The sequence below is a fragment of the Heterodontus francisci genome, chromosome 7, assembly GCF_036365525.1.
Source record: "Heterodontus francisci isolate sHetFra1 chromosome 7, sHetFra1.hap1, whole genome shotgun sequence".
NCBI classification, from domain to species: Eukaryota; Metazoa; Chordata; class Chondrichthyes; order Heterodontiformes; family Heterodontidae; genus Heterodontus; species Heterodontus francisci.
In genome coordinates this window covers 73,970,802-73,992,218 of record NC_090377.1, presented here as the reverse complement: position 1 = coordinate 73,992,218, position 21,417 = coordinate 73,970,802, and the positions used below count along the sequence as shown (strand labels likewise).

At 43.5% G+C, this 21,417-nt stretch overlaps 1 protein-coding gene across 4 annotated transcripts in view; it reads right to left on the bottom strand.

Annotated features, from left to right (window-relative positions):
• The window catches only part of rapgef4a (Rap guanine nucleotide exchange factor 4a), a 420,421-nt gene that overhangs the window by 24,731 nt on the left and 374,273 nt on the right, over nucleotides 1–21,417 (bottom strand). For all 4 annotated transcript variants that reach the window (XM_068035423.1, XM_068035424.1, XM_068035427.1 and 1 more), the window contains 2 exons: nucleotides 13,897–14,022; nucleotides 5,117–5,295 (listed from right to left, as the gene is read on the bottom strand). In XM_068035423.1, coding sequence (XP_067891524.1) covers nucleotides 5,117–5,295; nucleotides 13,897–14,022 — 305 coding nt within the window. The remainder of the gene's footprint in view (nucleotides 1–5,116; nucleotides 5,296–13,896; nucleotides 14,023–21,417) is intronic.

Sequence of the window (21,417 nt, the reverse complement as noted above, 5' to 3'; positions counted from 1 at the left end):
GCACAACAGCTTGAGCTAGGCAGTCAGGAGGGAAGAGACCAAACCAGATTAGAGATAGAAACAGAGATGTTAGTTGTAATCTGGAAAATTGTCAGAAACAAGGGATAAACCTGGTAACTACAGGCCAATCAGTGTAATGTCAGTGGGGTGAAAACTACTAGAGACCATTGTCAAGGACAAAATTAACAGCCACTTGGGACTGCATGGGTTATTAAGGGACAGCCACCCTGGATTTGGTAAAGGTAAATAGTCTCTGATTACAAACACAGACACTGGAAATTTGAAATAAAAATAGAAAATATTGGAAATACTCAGTAGGTCTGGCAGCATTGGTGGAGAGAAAAAAAAGAGTTCATGTTTCAGGTTGCTGACTCTTCAGAACTGGGGAAAATTAGAAATGTAATAGGTTTTAAGTTGGTCAAATGGGGTAGGGTGAAAAAAGAACAAAAGGTAAGGTCTGTGAGAGGGCGGAAGATGGGAGACATTAAATGACAAAAGAGTTGGTGGGAATAATAATGAGACAAGGAAAGAGACAAAAGATGTGTCCGGGGAGGTATGAATGGCAGAATAATGAACAGCCACGCAAAAGCAAAACTAAACAAGATTAAGACTGAAACATGCAAAGAAAAGGAAACAAAATAGGGGGCAGAGATTACAGACTGAAATTGTTGAACTCAATGTTGAGTCCAGAAGGCAGTAAAGTGCCTAATCAAAAGTCTGTGATTAACTAGATTGAGTTATTTGATGAAGTAACAGAAAGGGTGAATCAAGGTAGTGCAATAAATATTTTACATATACAGTATACAGACTTTCAAAAGACATTTGATAAAGTGTCGCACGACAGACCTATTCAGAAAATAGGGTGCATGGTACCAAAGTGACAGTAGTAACTTGGGTACATAATTGGCTAAGGGATATGAGGCAAAGAGTAATGGTGAATGAATGTTTTACTGATTGGAGAGAAGTATGCAGTGGGGCCCCCAGGGGTCAGTATTAGAACCATTACTTTTCTTGTTATTTAGAAACAACCTGGACTTGGATATAGGGAGTACAATTTTTTTTCAGCTTGCAGATGTACAAAACCTGGCAACATAGTAAATAGTGAGCAGGATAGTAGCAGACTTCAGGAGGACATAGATAGATTGGTGAAACAGGCAGATACACGATGGATGCAATTTAATGCAGATAAGTGTGATAGGAAGAACAACATAGAGAGGGAATATAATCTAAATAGTACTGTTTTGGTGGTGGGGGGGAATGCAAGAGCAGAGGAACTGGGAGTGCATATTCATAAATCTTTGAAGGTGGCGGGCCAAGCTGATAAGGCGGTTAAGCAAGTGCATGGAATACTTAGCTTTGCGAATAGAGGCATTGAAGGAAACAAGGAAGTCATGCTAATCCTTTAGAAGTCACTTGTTAGGTCTCAACTGGAGTGTTGTATACAATTCTGGCACCACACTTTGGGAAGGATGTCAAGTTCTTGGAGATGAAGTCTACCGGGATAATAACAAGGATAAGGGACTTCAGTTATGTGTAAAGTTTGGAGAAGCTGGGGTTGTTCTCCTTATAGCAGAGGAGGTTAAGGGGAGCCCTAACAGAGGTATTCAAAATTATGAGAAGTTTTGATAGAGCAAGTGGGGAGAAACTGCTTCCTCTGGCAAGTGGGTCAGTAACCAAGAGATCATAGATTTAAAATAATTAGCAAAAATACGAGAGGGGAAATGAGGAGAAATTATTTCACTCAGTTGTTGTGATCTCGAAAGCACTACCTGAAATGTCGATGTAATCAGATTCCATAGGAACTTACAAAAGGCAATTGTTTATGTATTTGAAGAGAACCAATTTGTTGAGTTGTTGGGAAAAACAGCTGTGGGACTAAATTGGCAAGCTCTTTCAGAGAGCCAGCACAGGTACAACAGGCCAAATGGCCTCCTTCTGTGCTGTGAAATTCTATGAAAGCAAAGCTTAGTTAATAAACACCTTTCATCAAGTCCAAAAACAGAGAGTGCCACATTGGACCAGAGGCTGGTTTAGGAAAAAATTGTATGAAATAACACGTCAAGGTAGATTTGGCTATATCCAACAAATGGACATAAAATGAACATAACCAGTCAAACTAAATGAACTGAGATCAGTTATGCCAGATTTCCACTCATTTAACGCCATCCAGTTTTCTGAACAGGATTCGTACTGACAGAAACTTCCATCAGTTTGCAAATAATTATTTTAAAGTTAGCCCTTATTATACTTCTATGTAAATTTCCATTTATGCTGGCAAAGTATCAAATAATTTATCTGTCTATATAAAATAGGCAACTAAGGTTGGTGGGTGTATTTAAAAATCTCTATAGTAAGATTTGATCAGCTTTTCCAGGAATTTATGAACCTTTTATTTTGCTTTGTTTTTGTTCCTTTTTTTTCCTTCTACTCCCAGCACCAACAACCCTCCCCCCGCTACCTCATTCAGTTGGGCTGGCAGCTTTATTTGAAATGTTTCGTTGCTGGAATTTTTTCAGTATGTCTATGATATTCGTACAATAAGTCTTTCAATGGGAATTCCTCTAACTCAGGGTTGTCCGACCTTTTTGCGTGGGGGGCCACATTACAACTTTTGTCTGGCATGGGGAGCCGGTGGGACAATTTTGGAAAGATTAAGGCATTCAAAAATTATCTTACTATTAATCAAAACAACAACAAATGTGCATTTTTGTGAAGAAGCTTTAAATGAGAAGATTAATTGATTGACTTACTTTCTTATCACTATGTTGGACATAGATTTAGTGCGACACCTGGCATTTTTTTGCTTGCAAAGGTAGTCAATGTCTGCCCGCACTTGTTATAGTGATGCGGAGTATTCCGGATAGATATCTATCTGTCAGGAGTGATCTCTCTCTCTCTCTCTCTCCGTGTTCCCCCCTCTTTGTTGTCCCCCCCCCACAATGTTGTCCTCGCTGTCTGTTCCCCCCCATCTCTGTCTTCCCTTTCTCTCACTTGTGTATGTCTCTCTGTCTGTCCCCACCCTCTCTGTCTGTCCCCCATCTCTGTTTCCCCCTTCTCTTTCTGTTCCCCCCCTCTCTGTTTCCTCCCTCTCTCTCTCTCTCACTTTGTTCCTTCTCTCTCTCTTTGTTCCCTCCCATCCCCACCCCCCCGACAGTTGCAGGGAGCAGGAGCATTCGGCACAGCAGCTTTGTGGTTGGTCAGTTTGTTTAAAAACATCACGCTGTCAGTTTCACAGCTGCTGAAGCAGGAAAGTGCTTCCCAACTTCAGACAGATTTGGGGTTTTGTGACATTTTTAAAAGCCCGCTGGAAAACTCTGAATCTGTCCGAAGTTGGGAACCGTGTTCCTGCTTCAGCAGCTGTCAGCTGTGAAACTGACAGCGTGAGGTTTATTAAAAGACAGTCTACAAGAAGAAGACAATGGGAAATTTACCACCTCCAGTCATGATCCCCTGGCGAGGATGAGGAACGGCCCCAAGTACAGTTTACATCCGTGGGCCGGATGGAAGCCTTTGGCGGGCCGGATCTTGGCCTGCAGGCCGTATGTTGGACAACCCTGCTCTAACTTATATTTTTGAAGGAAGAGGTGAAGGTGTCAATGGAAGTATAACAAATAGGTTAGGTTGCACTAGAGTAGATGGAGCCCAGCTTCCAATACTCTATCACTCAATTACAAGTGGAGATGCAGCTCTGTAACAATGACCATGTAAAATAGTCTACACAGATTCCATGCCAATAGACAGTAAGAACAGCTAAAGCTGATGTGCACCATTAGACGGGCCTTGCCAGCGGAGTAACAAACAACTGCACCCTGAAGTCTTCTTCTTTTTCCTCTTTCCTCTTTCCAGGCAGACTATTCTATGAGGTGGATGACTTCAAATGACAAGCAGGGCCACCCTCCCTGCTCTGGATTCATTCAGTATGATTTTCACTGTGCAGCCACGAAACAGGGACTTGGGATATTGCATCATTCTATCACTTGTATTTTTCCAAGTATTTTTATTTCCCAAGTAACCTTTGCAAAGGTTGAAATATGCATCACAAATATTAGCAGCCTTTGTAAAGCCATCAATATATTTATCCCCATATGTGGCCATTTAAAATTTAGATTTACCCATCTTGCACACTACAAAGTGAAGGTGATTCTGCAAAGTAAGACAGGATCAGCACATTAGAGGCTTTTAACGCACCATTGATCAACCCAGTTTTTGTATTAGTTTCTATGTATATTTGAAGACATTTCCCCTGGATCACTGTTAGAGTATAAGGTTCTTAATTATGCTTTTTTCTCTCTCTCCCTGCTTACATTTCTTAATTTTTTTATAGCCTGTACTGGCTCCTATCCTTGCTTGCGTGGCTTCATCAGCTGTTGGAATAGTTTATAACAACCTGCTCTTGATATTTTACTGTACAATACTAAAGAAACAAAAACTGCCAAAAGATAAAAAACACAAAAACAGACAAAAACCACACAAATCCAACGTTTTCTGCCTGCATGAAAAAAAGACGAAAAATATCCTCCTTAAAACGGACAGATGGCAATGGTAACTAAAAATTGAATTAATTTGTACCTTTCTTATGACAGCTTTGTCAGCCATGCATCAGTTGGTAGCACTCTTGCCTCTGAGTCACAAGGTTCTGGCTTCAAGTCCCACTCCAGGGCTTGAGCACAAAGACCAAGGCTGACACTCCAGTGCAGTACTGATGGAGTGCTGCACTGTCAAATGTGCCGTCTTTTGGACAAGACATTAAACTGACGCCCCATCTGTCTGCTTGTGTCGATGTAAAATATCCCATGGCACTATTTTGAAGAAGAACAAGAGAGTGATACCTGGTGTCCTGGCCAATAGTTATCCCTCTATCAACATGACAAAAACAGATTATCTGGTCATTATCACATTGCTGTTTGTGGGAGCTTGCTGTCCGCAAATTGGCTACCGCGTTTCCTGCATTACAACAGTGGCTACATTTAAAAAGTACTTCATTGGCTGTAAATTGCTTTGAGATGTCTGATGGTTGTTAAAAGTGCTATATAAATGCAAGTCTTTGTTTCTTTTTATTAGAGTCGTACATTATTAAATAGCAATCTTATTGTACATAAATCCTATCCATACTTACTGAGCTGCAATCTTGATAAACTTCTTCAGAAGCTGTACCCTTTTGCTGAGCTGAGAACATAGGCAGATTTCTGTTACAACCCAGAACTGAATTTCATTGAATCTTCGCAGAAACAGATCCAGGTTGGCGGTGGTTTTCTTGAAATTATGTTTTCCAAATGTGTGATAAATTAATTCCAGCTTGGGGAGAAAGATAATTAGTAAAAATGTATTAACAATATTAAAAGTTGCAAAGTGTACTTTTAAACTGAAGCCTATTGTACCTTAGCAACATTTTTGAAAATTCAACTGCACATCAGCATACTGATTAGAACCCCAATGTGTTCAATGTGCTCTGTTAGCTGTGCCATCAGGCAAATGTGCAGAGCATACACCAAAGTATTTCCTTCACAGTGAATGAACATAAATCAAAGGGAGAGTCACCTTGTGCTGTTCTCATCCACCTCCAAATGGCTGGGTACAGCACAGGATTTGCAGAGGCAATGAACCATGCAGGTTGTTTTGTCTGACTTCTTGATTCAGAGGACCAAAAAAGTTAGAGAAGAAGCATGATGAAGCTTAGAAATTTGTTTGAAAGGTGGCTCTCTCAATTGCAGACTGAACTTATTTAGTGAGTACTTGGATAAACTTTGTATATTCATTGGTCTGAATATCTGAGCGAGACCAAAAGGTCTCAAATTCAATGCCCAGTATGTGCTGGATTAGTTGATCCTAGATGGAAGGGATTAAAATTGGCTTTAGGAATAGAAAAGTCAGCTCAAGCTGGCTTGAGTTCAAGCTCTTGATCATTGTCCAATAGCCACTGCTGGAAGTGCACATGTGGATATTTGGTGAGGTCAGTAGTGAAAATTGACTATGATGCTGAACATAGTCAAATAGCTAGATAACTCAATAATGGGCACTGTACACCCAGCAGAGGTGACCAGTGCCCACGGAACAATTACCAAGAGTGAGGAGAAAGGGTTGAAAATTTAAAGAAAAATAAAAGAGGAAACATGAAGAAAACCATCAAAATTTCCTTCCATCTATCTAAAAACGAATACATAAATGCATTCATATATGCTAACTAAATAAGCTAAACAGGGGTGTTGGGGGTGAGTGCAGTTGTATTACACTGTAAATTTTCAGATACAGCTGTAATAAATAGGGAGTTGCCAAATTTTGAGTCATAAAAACTGTTTTCCAAATATCTATGAGAAGCGGTCAGTCACCTTAAATTTGTTTTACTGCAACCGCCAGTGTCACTGAATATAAAAACACCACAAGGAAACTCAAAGTGAAACTCTTATTAGGAAAATTAATAATGTTGGCTGTAACTCCCACCATAATTGCTTGCTTTGTTCAGAAAATAATCAAAGCAAAGATAGAGGAGGTAAAAGTCTCAAATGCTGCCCATTTGTTTCAAATGGGTTAATTTATCCCAAAGGAGTCAAACCAGTCAACTTAATCAGTCAAGTGTCAGGTCCTTGCCAGCAAATGTCTCCTGTGTAGAAAATCTTGTGGAAGCTGGACCACTTATGCAAGTGTAAAGATGCATGTTGATGTCCTTTGTCCTGGGAATGGATGAAAGACTTCAACTCAATTAACCTGGTTAGCCTGGAAATAAGCATTCCCATAGATTGGCCCTCGGTGAAGGGGGTGGGGGTAACAGATCCATGCTCAAGTTGAGATAGATCTGGAGACATCTCACTCAAATTATTGGTTATTTTAGTATCACTGCAGTCAGTGTGGAGCTCGGGGTACATTACACAAATCCCATAAGTAAAAAAGTTACAATGGGGGTAATTCAGGGTTAGCATGACCATGAGAGTTAGCAAATTATTGTACTTTTTTTTCATTTTATGTACCTGAAAAGGAAGTACAAGTTAAAAGTTCAATAAAACTAGTGCCTCTTTCCACTGCCTGTTACCTGAAAAAACTTGTTCTGTAGTTTACAGTCTAAACTGTAGTCTGATAAGACTGGTATTCTGCTATCTGAAATCCAGCAGATGAAACTGATGGCATCATACTTAGCTAAAGGTATAATGGAGGTGGGGGAGGGGTGGGGGATTTCATGCTCTTCCCCCGTGGTGGGGTTGGAGGCAGGTAGTGTGCATGCAATCGGATGGCATGGTGGCAGTGGGGGAGACCCTGCCTTCACCAAAATTAAGTCTGGAGTGCAAAGGCCTGTGAAAGGCTTTCCCGCCAATTGAAGCCTTAAAGTGGGCAATTAATGCCCAATTAAGGGCCTGATCCCACCGCTGCAATTAGCTCAATGGTGGGCAGGCCTGTCGCTGTACAGGGAGCACGGCATGAAAAACTGTGTGAGGTGCTTTCCAGCTCCGGGTTGGGGTCCCTCGTTAAAAGGCACATAGTGCCTGAACGAAGGACCCAGCATCAGGAAGGGGGTGCCTGCTGAGAGCCAACCCCTGCCCTTACTGCGGATCCCCAAACACCACCCCCACCCCCACATGGCCCCTCCTGCCCTGACCTACTTGTGCCCTGGGTTCAGCGCCACTCTTCAGCCTTAGTTAGTTGCTCTACTGGCAGCCACCACCTCCGCAGTGGTGCTGCTCAGTTAAAGAGCTGCCGGCCTCGGATTGGTCGATAGCACTGAGGGCGGGACTTCTGTTGTCAGGGTCCTTAATCCTATGAAAGGCCCGGCACTATATAGTTAAGTGCCTAATTGGCACTTGATTTGGCAGGCCTCCCACAGAAGGGGCAATGCAAGGTTCTCGCCAGCACTTTTGCTGGAGGTCAAGACCCCCATCATCCAGATAAAATCCCAGCCTGGGTTTCAGTTTGACCCTGGAAAATTGAATAAAAATGAAGTCTTGTACATTAATAAAATGTTACAATTATATGAAAAAGTAGAAGCTTTAAGTAAAACTGAGGAACCTTAATACTGTAATGTGATTCCTGAATGTCTGATGCATGGGTATATGAACTTTAAAGGAAACTTTCTCCATTTTAATAGGAACATCCAAAAATAGAAACAGAAAGCAGTTGCAGTCATGTTCCTGGCAATGTACCAAGAATCTCTGCTTGAAACGTACACCCATTTTGATGTGAAACACTACTCCTTTGTATTGTATAACAACATTTCTTAGCTGTTTAAGGGCATCTATTTTGCTGCGCAGCTGATTTTTTTTTCTAGCTTTGGATGTTTTGGTTGGTTTGTGTAATTTACCATCGAGTAAGTAGTTTCATTTTTGTTTGTATGCAAGTTCCTAGAAAAGTTCAGGAAGTTCAGAAAGATATCATCTTACATCTATGCTTCCATAGCTACAGAATTAAACACTGCATGAGTTCTGCAGCAGTGAACTGAAGACAGCAGGGATGAAATGTTAACCTACTTTCGCCCCTAGACTGATTCCATGTTGCAGAAGCATTTAAAAAGTACCATTTCCAGTTTAATACAATATAGACAGAATAAATCAAAATATAACTGAAATTTAATTTCCTTGATCCCATTTATACAGAAATTTCTGTCGGTTTCTATGCTAACAGCAACTTACAGCAACATTTTCTGAGAGTGTTATTAGAAAATGAAAACTGGCAAATAAAACAAACAGATACAAGACCATTAAAACGGAATGTAAATTAATACTCGCTTAGAAACATTTGATAAGGTGCTGCATAGGAAGTTTGTTGATAAAAGTAACGCACACAGTATTACGGGACTATGACAACATGGATAGGAAGCTGGCTAATGGACAGAAAGCAATGAGTTGTGGCAACTGGATATTTTGTGATCTGGAGGGATATAAACAATTACGTCTGTGATTTAATGCAAAGAAATGCGGGATGATATCATTTGGGAGGAAGAAGTGAAAAGAAACTATACACAAAATGGTGAGACATTGAAAGCAGCAGGTAAGCAGAGAGACTTGAAACACAGACAGAAATCTTTAAGAGTTGGGGTGGGTGGGGGGGGTGGGGGGGGGTCGGGGGTCATGTTAATAAAACTGTAAAAGTAGAATACAGAAATTCAGGCATAAGTACATGAGCATCAGTCGTGACTCAGTTGGTAGAACCCTCGCCTGAATCAAAAGATTCCGAGCTCACCCTACTCCAGGGACTTGAGCACATAACCCAGCCTGACACTCCAGTGCAGTACCAAGGGAGTGCTGCACTGTTGCAGGTGCCGTCTTTTGGATAAGAGGGTAAACAGAGACCGCACTGCCCTCTCAAGTGGTATAAATATCCCAAGATATTACTTCAAAAGAGCAGGGGTGTTCTCCCCGTGTCTTGGCCAATATTTATCCCTCAATCAACACGTAAAAACAGGATATCTGGTCATTATAATATTGCTGCGGACCTTGCTGTGCACAGATTGGATGTGCGTTTCCAACATTTAAACAGCGACTACACTGCAAAAGGAATGTCCTGAGGTTGTGAAAGGTGATGTACAAATATACAGACAGGAATGAATGTTCAAGTCAGGATGGTGTGGCTTGGAGGGGAGTTTGCAGGTGGTGGTTTAGTTTAGTTTAGAGATACAGCACTGAAACAGGCCCTTCGGCCCACCGAGTCTGTGCCGACCATCAACCACCCATATATACTAATCCTACACTAATCCCATATTCCTACCACATCCCCACCTATCTCTATATTTCCCTACCACCTACCTATACTAGGGGCAATTTATAATGGCCAATTTACCTACCAACCTGCAAGTCTTTTGGTTTGTGGGAGGAAACCGGAGCACCCGGAGAAAACCCACGCAGACACAGGCAGAACTTGCAAACTCCACACGGGCAGTACCCAGAATTGAACCCGGGTCGCTGGAGCCTTAAGGCCGCGGTGCTAACCACTGCGCCATGGTGTTCCCATGCATCTGCTGCTCTTGTCCTTCTAGGTGGTAGAGGTCACGGGTTCAGAAGGTGCAGTCGACAGAGGCTTGGTGAGTTGCTGCAGTGCATCTTGTAAATGGTACACACTGCTGCCATTGTGCAACGGTGACGGAGGGAGTGAATGTTGAAGGTGATGGATGGAGTGCCAAACGGGCTGCTTTGTCCTGAATGGTGTCGAGCTTCTTGAGTGTTGTTGGAGATGTACCCATCCAGGCAAGTGGAGAGTATTCATCACACTCCTGATTTGTGCTTTGTCAATGGTGGACAGGATTTAAGGAGCCGGGAGGTGAGTTACTCACCGCAGAATTCCCAGCCTCTGACTTGCTTTTGTATTTATGTGGCTGGTCCAGTTCAGTTTCTGGTCAATGGTGACACCCAGGATGTTGATTGTTCAGGAATTCAGGGATGATAATGCCATTGCACATCATGGAGAGATGGTTAGATTCTCTCTTTTGGGAGATGGTCATTGCCTGGTACTTAAGTGGAAGTAACATTCACACCACATATCAGCATAAGCCTGAATGTTGTCCAGGTCTTGCTGCATGTGGGCACGGAGTGCTTCTGTATCTGAGGAGTTGTTAATGGTACTGAGCACTGTGCAATCATCAGCGAACACCTCCACTTCTGACCTTATGATGGAGGGAAGGTCATTGATGAAGTAGCTAAAGATGGTTGGACCTCGGACGCTGCCCTTAGGAACTCCTGCAGTGATGTCCTGGAACTGAGATGATTGACCTCCAACAACCACAACCATCTTCTTTTGTGCCTGGTATGACTTAAACCAGTGGAGAGTTTTCCACCTGATTCCCATTGACTCCAGTTTTGCTAGTGCTCCTTGATGCCATACTTGGTCAAATGCTGCCTTGATATCAAGGGCAGTAACTATCACCTCACTTCTGGAATTCAGCTCTGTTGTACATGTTTGGATTGAGGCTGAAATGAGGTCTGGGGCCATTTCTTGATATCACACAGTGAATAAAATTGGCCGAAGATTGGTATCTAAGGTGCTGAGGACCTCAGGAGGAAGCCGAGATAGAGCGTCCACTCGGCACTTCTGGCTGAAGATAGCTGCAGATGCTTCAGCCTTGTCTTTTGCCCTGACGTGCTGGGTTATGTCATCGTTGAGGATGGGGATGTTTGTGGAGTTGCCTCCTCTGTCCACCTACATTCATGACTGAATGTGGCAGGACTGCAGAGCTTAGATCGGATCCATTGGTTGTGGGATTGCTTTAGCTCTATCTATCACATGCAGCTTTCTCAGTTTAGTCCTGTGTTGTAGCTTCACTAGGCTGGCATCTCATTTTTAGGTATGCCTAGTGCTGCTCCTGCTCATGGCATGCTCTCTTGTGCTCCTAGTTGAACCAGGGTTGGTCCCCTGGTTTGATGGTAATGGTACAGTGAGGGATAGGTCAGCCATGAGGTTACAGATTGTGGTTGAATACAATTCTACTGCTGCTGATAACCAACAGTTCAAGGACACCCAGTCTGAGCTGCTGGATCTGTTTTGAATCTATTCCATGTAGCACGGTGGTAATGCCCACAACATGATGGACTGTGTCCTCAATGTAAAGATGGGACTTCACCTTCTCAAGGACTGTATACAGTGGTAATTCCTACCAATACTGTCGTGGACGGATGCATCTGTGACAGGTAGATTGGTGAGGACAAGGTGAAGTAGATTTTTCCCTCTTGTTGGTTGTCTCCACCTGCTGCAGACGCAGTCTAGCAGCTATGTTCTTTAGGACTCGGCCAGCTCGGTCAGTAGTGGTACTACCGGGCTACTCTTGGTGATGGACATTGAACTCTCCCACCCAGAGTACCTTGATACCCTCAGTGCTTCTTCCAAGTGGAGTTCAACATGGAGGAGCACTGATTCATCAGTTTAGGGAGGGCGGTAGGTGGTAATCAGCAGAAGGTTTCCATGTTTGACCTGATGCCATGAGACTTCGTGGGGTCCAGAGTCAATGTTGAGGACTCCCAGGACAACTCCCTTCTGACTGTATACCACTGTGTCCCCACCTCTAGTGGGTCTGTCCTGACAGTGGAACAGGGCATACCCAGAAATGGCGATGGAAGAGCCTGGGATATTGGCTGCATGGTATGATTCAGTGTGTATGACTGTGTCAGGCTGTTGCTTGAGTAGTCTGTGGGACAGATCTCTCTATTTAGGCACATGTCCCAGATGTTAGTGAGGAGGACTTTGCAGGGTTAACTGGGCTGGGTGTGCCTTTGTCATTTCCAGTGCCTAGGTCAATGCCAGGTGGTCCATCCAGTTTTATCATTCAACTTTTCTGTAGCTGTTTGATACAGTTGAATGGTTTGCTAGGCCATTTCAGAGAGCAATTAAGAGACAACTACATTGCTGTGCAGCTGGGGTCAGTTTTAGGCCAGACCAGGTCAGGATGGCAGATTTTGTTCCCTGAAAGACATTAGTGACAGACGGGTTCTAAAGACAACCAGTAGTTTCATGATCATCACTACTGAGACTAGCTTTTTATTCCAGATCTATTAATTAACTGAATTTAAATTCCACCAGCTGCTATGGTGGGATGTGAACCCATGTCTCCAGAGCATTAGTCCAGGCCTCCGGTTTATTAGTCCAGTAGTAACATTACCACTAAGCTACTGTACCTGCTTGAGTCCTCTACTTCAGGAATAATGTCAAGGCCATGTGGAAGATATAGAAGAGACTTAAGATCACACTATGGATGAGACACTTTACTTGGGAGGACAGGCTAAGGAAACTCGGGCTCTTTTTACTGAAACAGAGAAGAGTAAAATTTATGAGGGGTTTTAATAAGATACACAAGGGGAATCTTTCCACTGGTTGATGATTTAGTAACTATGGGACATAAGTTGAACATTTCATGAGCAAGGTTTTCGGAGGGCAACAGGGCAGGAACTGAGGTGGGCAGGCACGTAATTTCACACTGCTGGCCGGCATGCTAGTTTGCCATCACCATCCTGCTCGAGCCATTTTCAGGAAGGTAGGATTGGGGGCAGAAAGGCTACCTGCTTACAAGCAGTAAGTAGCTTGCTAAGGTAATTAAAAGGCCAATTACGGCCATTGGCCAGAGGCCAACTGGAATTTTTTTTAGTCGACCTCCCAGCGACAGACCAGGGCAGGGCCAGCACTCTGGGGTGACATTGAGGCCTCCCACCTCACCATCTACCTGGCCACAGTTGTGGTATAGATTACCCTTAGGTGGGGCTCCCCATCCACAATGATGGTCTGGGCAGCTTGGCCAATTTTTATTTCAAATTTTTTGCAGTTGCTGAGAGGGTACCTCAAGTTGGAGGCACCCTCTCTCCCCCTTACCTGCAACAGCGGCTTGCAGCTCCTTCCATGCTGGAGGGCCTATACTGGCCCTCCAGCTTCGAGAGGCTGACTGCTGACCTTAATTGGTCAGTGAGTGCGCCCTCTGGCCACTAATTAGCCATCAGCAAAATCAATGTCAGGTGACTGCTCCCAACATAGTGTAGGGTCCGGACCCAAACTTAACCCTGACATCAGGGTCCTGACCCAAAATGGAAAATCCTGCCACATGTCTTCTTTCCTACTAAAGGATGAAGGGAGAGGTCAGGAAAACATTTTTTATTGCAGAAGGCCAACATGGAATGCCATACCAGAAACACTGACTGAAGCAGAATCCATAGCAGCTTTTAAAGAGGAAGTGGATAAATATTTTAAAAAGAACAGTTTGAAAGGATATGGGAAAAAGACAAAAGAATGGGTCAAAGTGGGTAGATCTTTCAAAAGCATAAGTCATTTAGTGGAATGAAAATCATTTTAAGCCTCTTTCAATTGCACAAGATGAATAAATTTTTTATTGGTTATGACTTTAAAATTGATCAACTTTAAAGTAATGAATTGTGTGTAAAATAAAGGGTAATTCTAAATTCTAAAATTGTGTTTGTATGGAAGGTGACACTAAAAATACTGTACCTCAGATACACAGTTGAATAACTCCCAGTCATAAATCGTCATCTGGTAGGCTAAATCTTTAGAACTCATCAACTCAAAAGTTGCCATTGTTCCAGTAGATGGACCCTCTTGATCTGGCATTGGTGTCTGGAAAAGACCATACCAAAACAAAAGTTAAGTAAAAGGTATCTTTAGATGCAATGTGGACCTTACGACAAACATGACATGCCAAAAGGCACTCCATCAATGGGTAAAACCTGTACAGTGTACAAGATACACTGCAGTATAAAAAGTGATGTAATCTAAAATTATGGTCAGAGAAATGGAACAGCAAATACATTTAATCCAACAAAAGTTTGTCCGAAATCATAATGACTCAAATCCTTAAACAGATTGTAGATGTTCGATGTGGCAATATGACTACACCTGTACATAATTCTTTGCTTCTGCATGTAAGAGTGTGGAGGGCGATGGCCCACTTGCTAATCATCATTATAGTTTGGGCTTTTTTTTTTCCAAACACTTCTTTTTGTGCAAATGGTTTGACAACAGTTGCCATAAGCAGATCCTGTGAAAGGAAACCAGTGTCCTTTGCTCTCTGGCATTTGCGTTAATAATCTTAAATTGTTTATTGATTTCACATAGGGTCCTCAATAAACAGCAATTTTCGAACTTTGTGCTGCTGATGAGAACATTTGCCCAGCAGTTCTGTATATCAGAAATTTGAGAATGTAATATACTTGATTTTCAAAGTAGTTGGAAAATAGTGGGCAGCACATGCCTGAATTTCTGATATGTATCGTTAGTGTGCAAAGCTTCCCACCCGCAGGACAAAATTAGTAGAAAACTTCACAATGGTGGAATAAAAACAAAGTGTTGGAAATACTCAGCAGGTCTGGCAGCATCTGTGGAGAGAGAAAGAGAGTTAATATTTCAGGACCGTGACCTTTCATCAGAACTGCAATGGTGGACCATTTCCTACAGGCTATACCTACTGATCAAATTTATTTACATTTCAATGATTCACAGACATAGGTAAAATACTGTTGCAATAACTTGCATTCATAACATGATTTTTTTAAAAATAAGATGCCCCAAGGCATTTTGTAGAAGCGCATTAGATAAAAATGGGTGCCATGGCAAAGGAGGAGATATTAGAAGGGAGTCAAAGAGGTGGGTTTTAAGGAGCGTCTTAAAGGAAAATAGTGATGTGGAGGGTTTTAAGTAGAAAATTCCACAGCATGGGCCCTAGGCAGTAAAAACAGCCACAAATGGTGGAGCAAGTGATGTACAAGAGGCCAGAGTTCGAGAAACACACGTTCACAGAGGATTGTAGGGCTGGAGGGAGTTATAGGATAGGGAGGGGTAAGGCTATTCAGCACTTAAACATGAAGATGAGAATTTTAAATTTGAGCCTTTGGGGGAAATTGTGAACCAATGTAGGTCAGTGGGGACAGGATGGCGAGTGCAAAGGACTTGACGTGAGGTAGGATATGGTAACAGAGTTTTGGAAGAGCTGAGGTTTACAGAGTGTGTGAAGGATGGGCGATTGACCAGGAGAGAATAGTCATCTATGCCTTTTTCACCTCCAGATGACAGCTTGAGCAGCATATGGACAGAAGTAGTGGAGAAGGCTAGCAATGCTACAGAGGTAGAAGGCATTCTTGTGACAGTGAGGATATACGGTCAGAAGTTCAGATGTTGAGGAGTCTGGATCAACCCAAGTCACTGACGGGGGAGGATGATGGAATCAGTGGCAAGGGTATGAATTTCGAGGAGTGGGCTGAAGACAAAGGATTCGTTCTTCGTGATATTTAACTGGAGGAAATTGCAGCTCATGTGCCAGAGGGTTAATTTTAACAATTCTTGCCAGGTGGGAAACAAGCAGCAGTGGGTTAGCCACCTCTTTTACATTCACCTGGTTTTTCTTTCTATTGACTTCAACAGCAGGATGGAAAACAGAGGCAGACCCACTGCCGACTTGAGCCAACTAGACAGGAACAGTTAAAATTGACTCCTAGAAGTTGGTCAGGCAGTCTGACAACAGAGGGCTGGAATTTATGAGTTCGCCGCTGATCTCGGCAGCAAGCTCTAAAAAGATGGTGGGCTGCACGCCAATGAGCCGCTGCAATCTCAAGCATGGTGGCTCCTTTAACTAACTGGGGCAGACCGCCCGCCCCCCAATCACGTGGAGGGGGTGAGCTTTCCGTCCCTGGCAATGGCGTCAGCAGCCTATGTGCAGGCGCTGACACCATTTTTAAAGGGCAGTTAGCCCTACTGGCTTATTTAAATATTTAAAGATATATTGAATAAAATTAAATGAATACATTTCTTTTGCCCCTCTTCCACCCCCCAATAACAATTACATTAACTATTTGCCCTTCCCCTCCCAAAACACTTACCTTTACTGTCTGACCTTCACCCCTTCCCCAGCAAACTGCACAAAGTTTAAAGTGCAACACTTCCCACCATCCCCTACACCCATGAGGTTTATTTGACCCCGTTCCCCCCACCCCCCGCACTGATAAACGTACCTCCTTCCCCCCTCCCAACCAGTGTGGCACCTTGTTTCCTCGGTCAGGGATCCAAAGCTGTGGGAGTGCCAGCCACTGGGCCGAAGATCGCAGTGGGCCACCAAGATTAGACGCAAGTATATGTAAATCTATTAATTTTATTAATTTGCATATGCTGATTGCGGTCCCATTGCCGAGCGGTGGGAGGGCCGCTGCTGGGAGGATCGGGCCGAGCCCTGACGGTGTTGAGGTCGGTGGTGGGCCTCAACCAGAGCCATCTCCAGGCCCCTGCCTCCACAGATCCAGACGTCAAGGGTTTCTTAAAATCCAGCCCAGAGACTGTGGAGAGTTGATGGACAGTCAGTGTACATATGGAAGCTGGCCCTGTATTTAGGATGACACATCACCAAGGGGCAGCATGTAGATGAGGAAGAGGAAGGGAGGTCAAGAATAGATTCTTGTGTGGCTCCCAAGTAATGGTATGGGGGAAGAGAAGTCATTGCTGGAGATGTGCTGGTTATAATTTGATAGGCAAGAGTGGAACCAAGTGAGGGGAATCCCACTTAGCTGCTCAACAGAGGAAAGGCATTAGACAAGAGTGGTGTGGTCAACGGCGCCAGAGGTTGCAAAGGGGTCAAGGAGGACAACAGGGATAACGCTGCACAATCACAAATGTCTTTGTACTTACAGTATACATGTTAATTTACAATATAATATATGATGATAGTACAAAAGACAGAGTCTTGAAATGATTCCATCTCTTGTCGTAATATGTAAGCTGTCTGCTTTAGGAACTCAGATCCAGAGATTTGTTAATTAATGCCATAGCCACTGATCATGTGAGCAGTCTATTATCATTGCACACAAGTAGATGACTTATGCTAGTTGGAATCATATTTTCATTTTTCTAAAATGATATCAAATCATATTTATAGTTCCATTCTAGGCAGCGTACAATACAGTCTGTGGAGGATCTTCAGGTGAAACCACCTCATCCATATACTGCCAGATAGGAAACATGAATTTGTATTTAAAAAACCTGTTAAATTGTATAAATTGAAGTCCCAGACTGTTCTTCCAGAGCTTACACGTTCTGTAAATAATGCTGCCTCACCCCTTACTGAATATCCTATGGACAAAGTGTAATTTCCTGGTTTCTTGTTGGAGAAGAGCTAAGCTTCAAGTGTTCTGAAGGCTGCATACTCTCCAAGAAATAACCCTTTAACGGCCCTCCAAGCACTTCTTAAATTGTTTATGGCCAGCTTGAGTTGGAGGAACAATTTAAGGGACTCTGTTTTCTATTATATTCCTATTGCAGCTGGTTCCTAGTTTCTCAGTTGTGGAATATTATTGGCCTGCAGTCTATAATAAACGAGGATTTCCCATTGAGAGCTACCATAGAATGCGAGAAGTCCATTTTAAATCAGCAGTCATAGGCAAGTAGATATTTACAAAAGAAGCATATAATTTCATTTTTGGACTTCAAGCCTATTGTAGGAATATAAAATAAATTCTTAAGTTCTGCAAATTCAGGTGCTGCACCCCTCTTCAGCTTCAATTATCCCACATCCTTTACCATGGAGCAAACCCAATGTGCCATGTATCAAGGTTTCAAAGCTGAATGATATAAATTTGCATCCAGCAGACCTACTCTGTTCTTTGGGATTTTGGTTTAACTTAATCTGGGGGGGGGGGGGGCGGGGGGAGGGGGGATTTCAATTTGCAAAAAAATGTTTAGGAACATTAGGGTAATCTTCAACAAGTGTACCTGCATCGCAAGGGAAATCACATTAAAAAAACAAGTTAAATCCAGGCATTACAATTACCTTCCTTAGTAATAGGAAATAAACTTTTCACCGCTTGACGCCTTTCCTAGTACCAGCCAATAAGTTAATATAAGTTTAGGACAATGGTTATATGACAATCCAGCAGCTTTCATGATCATTGCAGCCCACTAATTATACCATACTTTAAAAATTGAATTTGGCAACATGCCATGGTGGATTCTGACCTCATGTCCTTTGGGTTGCTAGTACAACCACTAGGCTACCCTATCCACCTGTCTTGTTTCAGCTGTCTAGCCAACAACTTTCCCACTTTATCTCCCTGGCCAAAGTCTAGAGGGAAAAAGAAGCATGAAATAGAATGAATTCTGTCTGTTTTGTTAATAGTTGAGATTAACTTTACCTATCATTAGCTCGCTATTTCTCCCAAGTGAGAAGTTTTGTTTCACTTCTCCTGCTGGTGGACTTGAGCTTGCAGACAATCTTTATATTTTCCCATCAGTTTTGGCTGGAGATTAGATGACAATATGACCCCATATTACTGCTTCGAGAGCTTCCCATTAAACCACTATATTTCTGTAGGTACTAATCAAATATTAAGGGTGATTTTCCTCTTCTTTGCACCCAGGGAATGCTCAGTTCACTGGGAATAAAAGGAGGAAAAAGGGTGTTGGCCCATGAAGCCTGGTCTCCCTTCCTTTTAGGTCACCCTGGAACCAACTGGAGGAGGCAGCGTGAAGCAATTACACAAATTACACCCTGGCCATGTGCAGATTAGAGGCTCTGAATGAGGCCTGCTTGTTATTGGCCCCGCCTCCAGGCAGTTAACCTGCCCTCCATCATGTCAGGAAACTTAATCCATAGTTAACAAAGCTCTTAACGAGCCTAATTGCCTGCCCGCCTCATGGCAGCGGGTGGTCATGCAGGCCCCGAACAGCGGGAGGTCATGCAGGCCCCGAACAGCGGATGGTCATGCAGGCCCCGAACAGCGGGTGGTCATGCAGGCCCCGAACAGCGGGTGGTCATGCAGGCCCCGAACAGCGGGTGGTCATGCAGGCCCCGAACAGCGGGTGGTCATGCAGGCCCCGAACAGCGGGTGGTCATGCAGACCCCGAACAGCGGGTGGTCATGCAGACCCCGAACAGCGGGTGGTCATGCAGGCCCCGAACAGCGGGTGGTCATGCAGGCCCCGAACTCACATTGGCCCAGCCCACCTCATAATTTTCCAGCCCCGCCCACCTCTGTTCCTGAGCTTGGCAGGACCTAAAAATTCAGCCCCTTGTCTTGAAATCTGAGCAGTTTAAAAATTCGTACATGTAGTCAGACTTATGGAGTTATTTACGTGGACCACGTGGCTGCTTAATTTACATCCACCAATTAGGCAGAGATCGTTTTACAAATCACCCAACGTATTATTTGCTACTTCTGTCTTATTCTTCAGCACATCTACTTGCTGTGAGGCAGACTTGAATTGGTCTTCTGCCTTGGCAATGTATTGTCCACTTATTTACTGCATCCTCTTTAATGGCATCACATCATTCCTAAAGTGCGGTGCGCAGAATTGGACACGATATTCCGGATGAGGCCAAACCAATGTTTTATAAAGGTTCATCATAACCTCCTTGTTTTTGTACTCTATGCATCTATTTACAAAGCCCAAGATCCCCATGCCTTTTTAACTATTTTCTCAACCGGCCCTGCCATTGAATGATTTGTGCACAAATACCCCCTGCTCTTTGATTAATGTAGCTTTTTATTCCCAATAGTTTTCTCATAACTGTGGTCCAGACCCCAAACATTGACTCTGCTTCTCTCTCCACAGATGCTGCCAGACCTGAGTATTTCCAGCACTTTGTTTTTATTGCTGGGTAAATGTTGCTTGATAGCACTGTTGATGACACCTTCCAACACTTTGCTGATGATAGAGTGTAGACTGATGGGCTGGGAATTGGTCAGATTGGATTTGTCCTGCCTTTTGTGGACAGGGCAAACCTGGGCAATTTTCCACATTGTCGGGTAGATGCCTGTGTTGCAGCTGTACTGGAACAGCTTGGCTAGGGGCACAGCTAGTTCTGGAGCACAAGTCTTCAGTACTACTGTTGCGATATTGTCAGGGCATATAGTCTCTGCTGTATCCTGTGCGTTCAGCCATTTCTTGATATCACGTGGAGTGAATTGAATTGGCTGAATATTGGCACCTGTGATGCTGGGGACCTCAAGAGGAGATAGAAATGGATCATCCACTCAGCACTTTTGTCTGAAGTTGGTTACAAATGTTTCAGCCTTGTCTTTCGCACTGATGTGCTCTGTTCCCCCATCATTGAAGATGGGGATAAAAGCAAAATACTGCAGATGCTGGAAATCTGAAATAAAAACAAGAAATGCTGGAAATACTCAGCAGGTCTGGCAGCATCTGTGGAGAGAGAAGCAGAGTTAATGTTTCAAGTCAGTGACCCTTCTTCAGAACTTCAGAAATATTGAGGACGGGGATATTTGTGGAGTCTTTTCCTCCAGTTAGTTGTTTAATTGTCCACCACTATTCATGACCGGATGTGGTACGACAGCAGAGCTTTGATCTGATACATACGCTAACGACATCCAGCAGTGCCTCCCCATCACCTCCCCTGATCCCTCCTTTGGGCTGAAATTTATGAGCGCGACGAAAATCACAGCGGCGCACTCTGTTGTTGGCGGTCTTCAGGCGTGGATGCGCCATTGCTGAGCCCCTGCAATATTTCTCGCAGGGGCTCATTCAAATGGAGGGGACGAAAGGCCCACCCCCGATGACGGAGAGGGGGCAGCCGCACCATCACTGGCAAAGGCGTCCGGCGCCACCGCGCAGGCGCCATTGGCTTCAAGCCCTTCCCGGTAATTGTAATATTTAAAAGTGCTGCTGCAATTAAAACTGGAAATGAAATGTAAATGTAACTTTGAAACCCCTCTCCCATCCCCTCACTGAGCTAACAGTAAATAAAATGGCCAAACTTTCACCCTGCAACTTCAGCGCCTTTGACCCTCAAACCATTCCCACAACCAATCACGGTTTTCACCGTTCCCCCCAACTCGCGACCTGAAAATTTCAGTCCTCCCTCCTCCCCACCAGTGTTCTTGTGATGCTACAGACCTCCATACGGAGATCCGAAGGCACGGGAGTTTTGGCCACTGGCTGGAATATCGGTGTGGGATGGCCGTCGGTTTAAGTAAGGTAATTTGCATTCATTGAATTTGATTTGAATATTAAAATG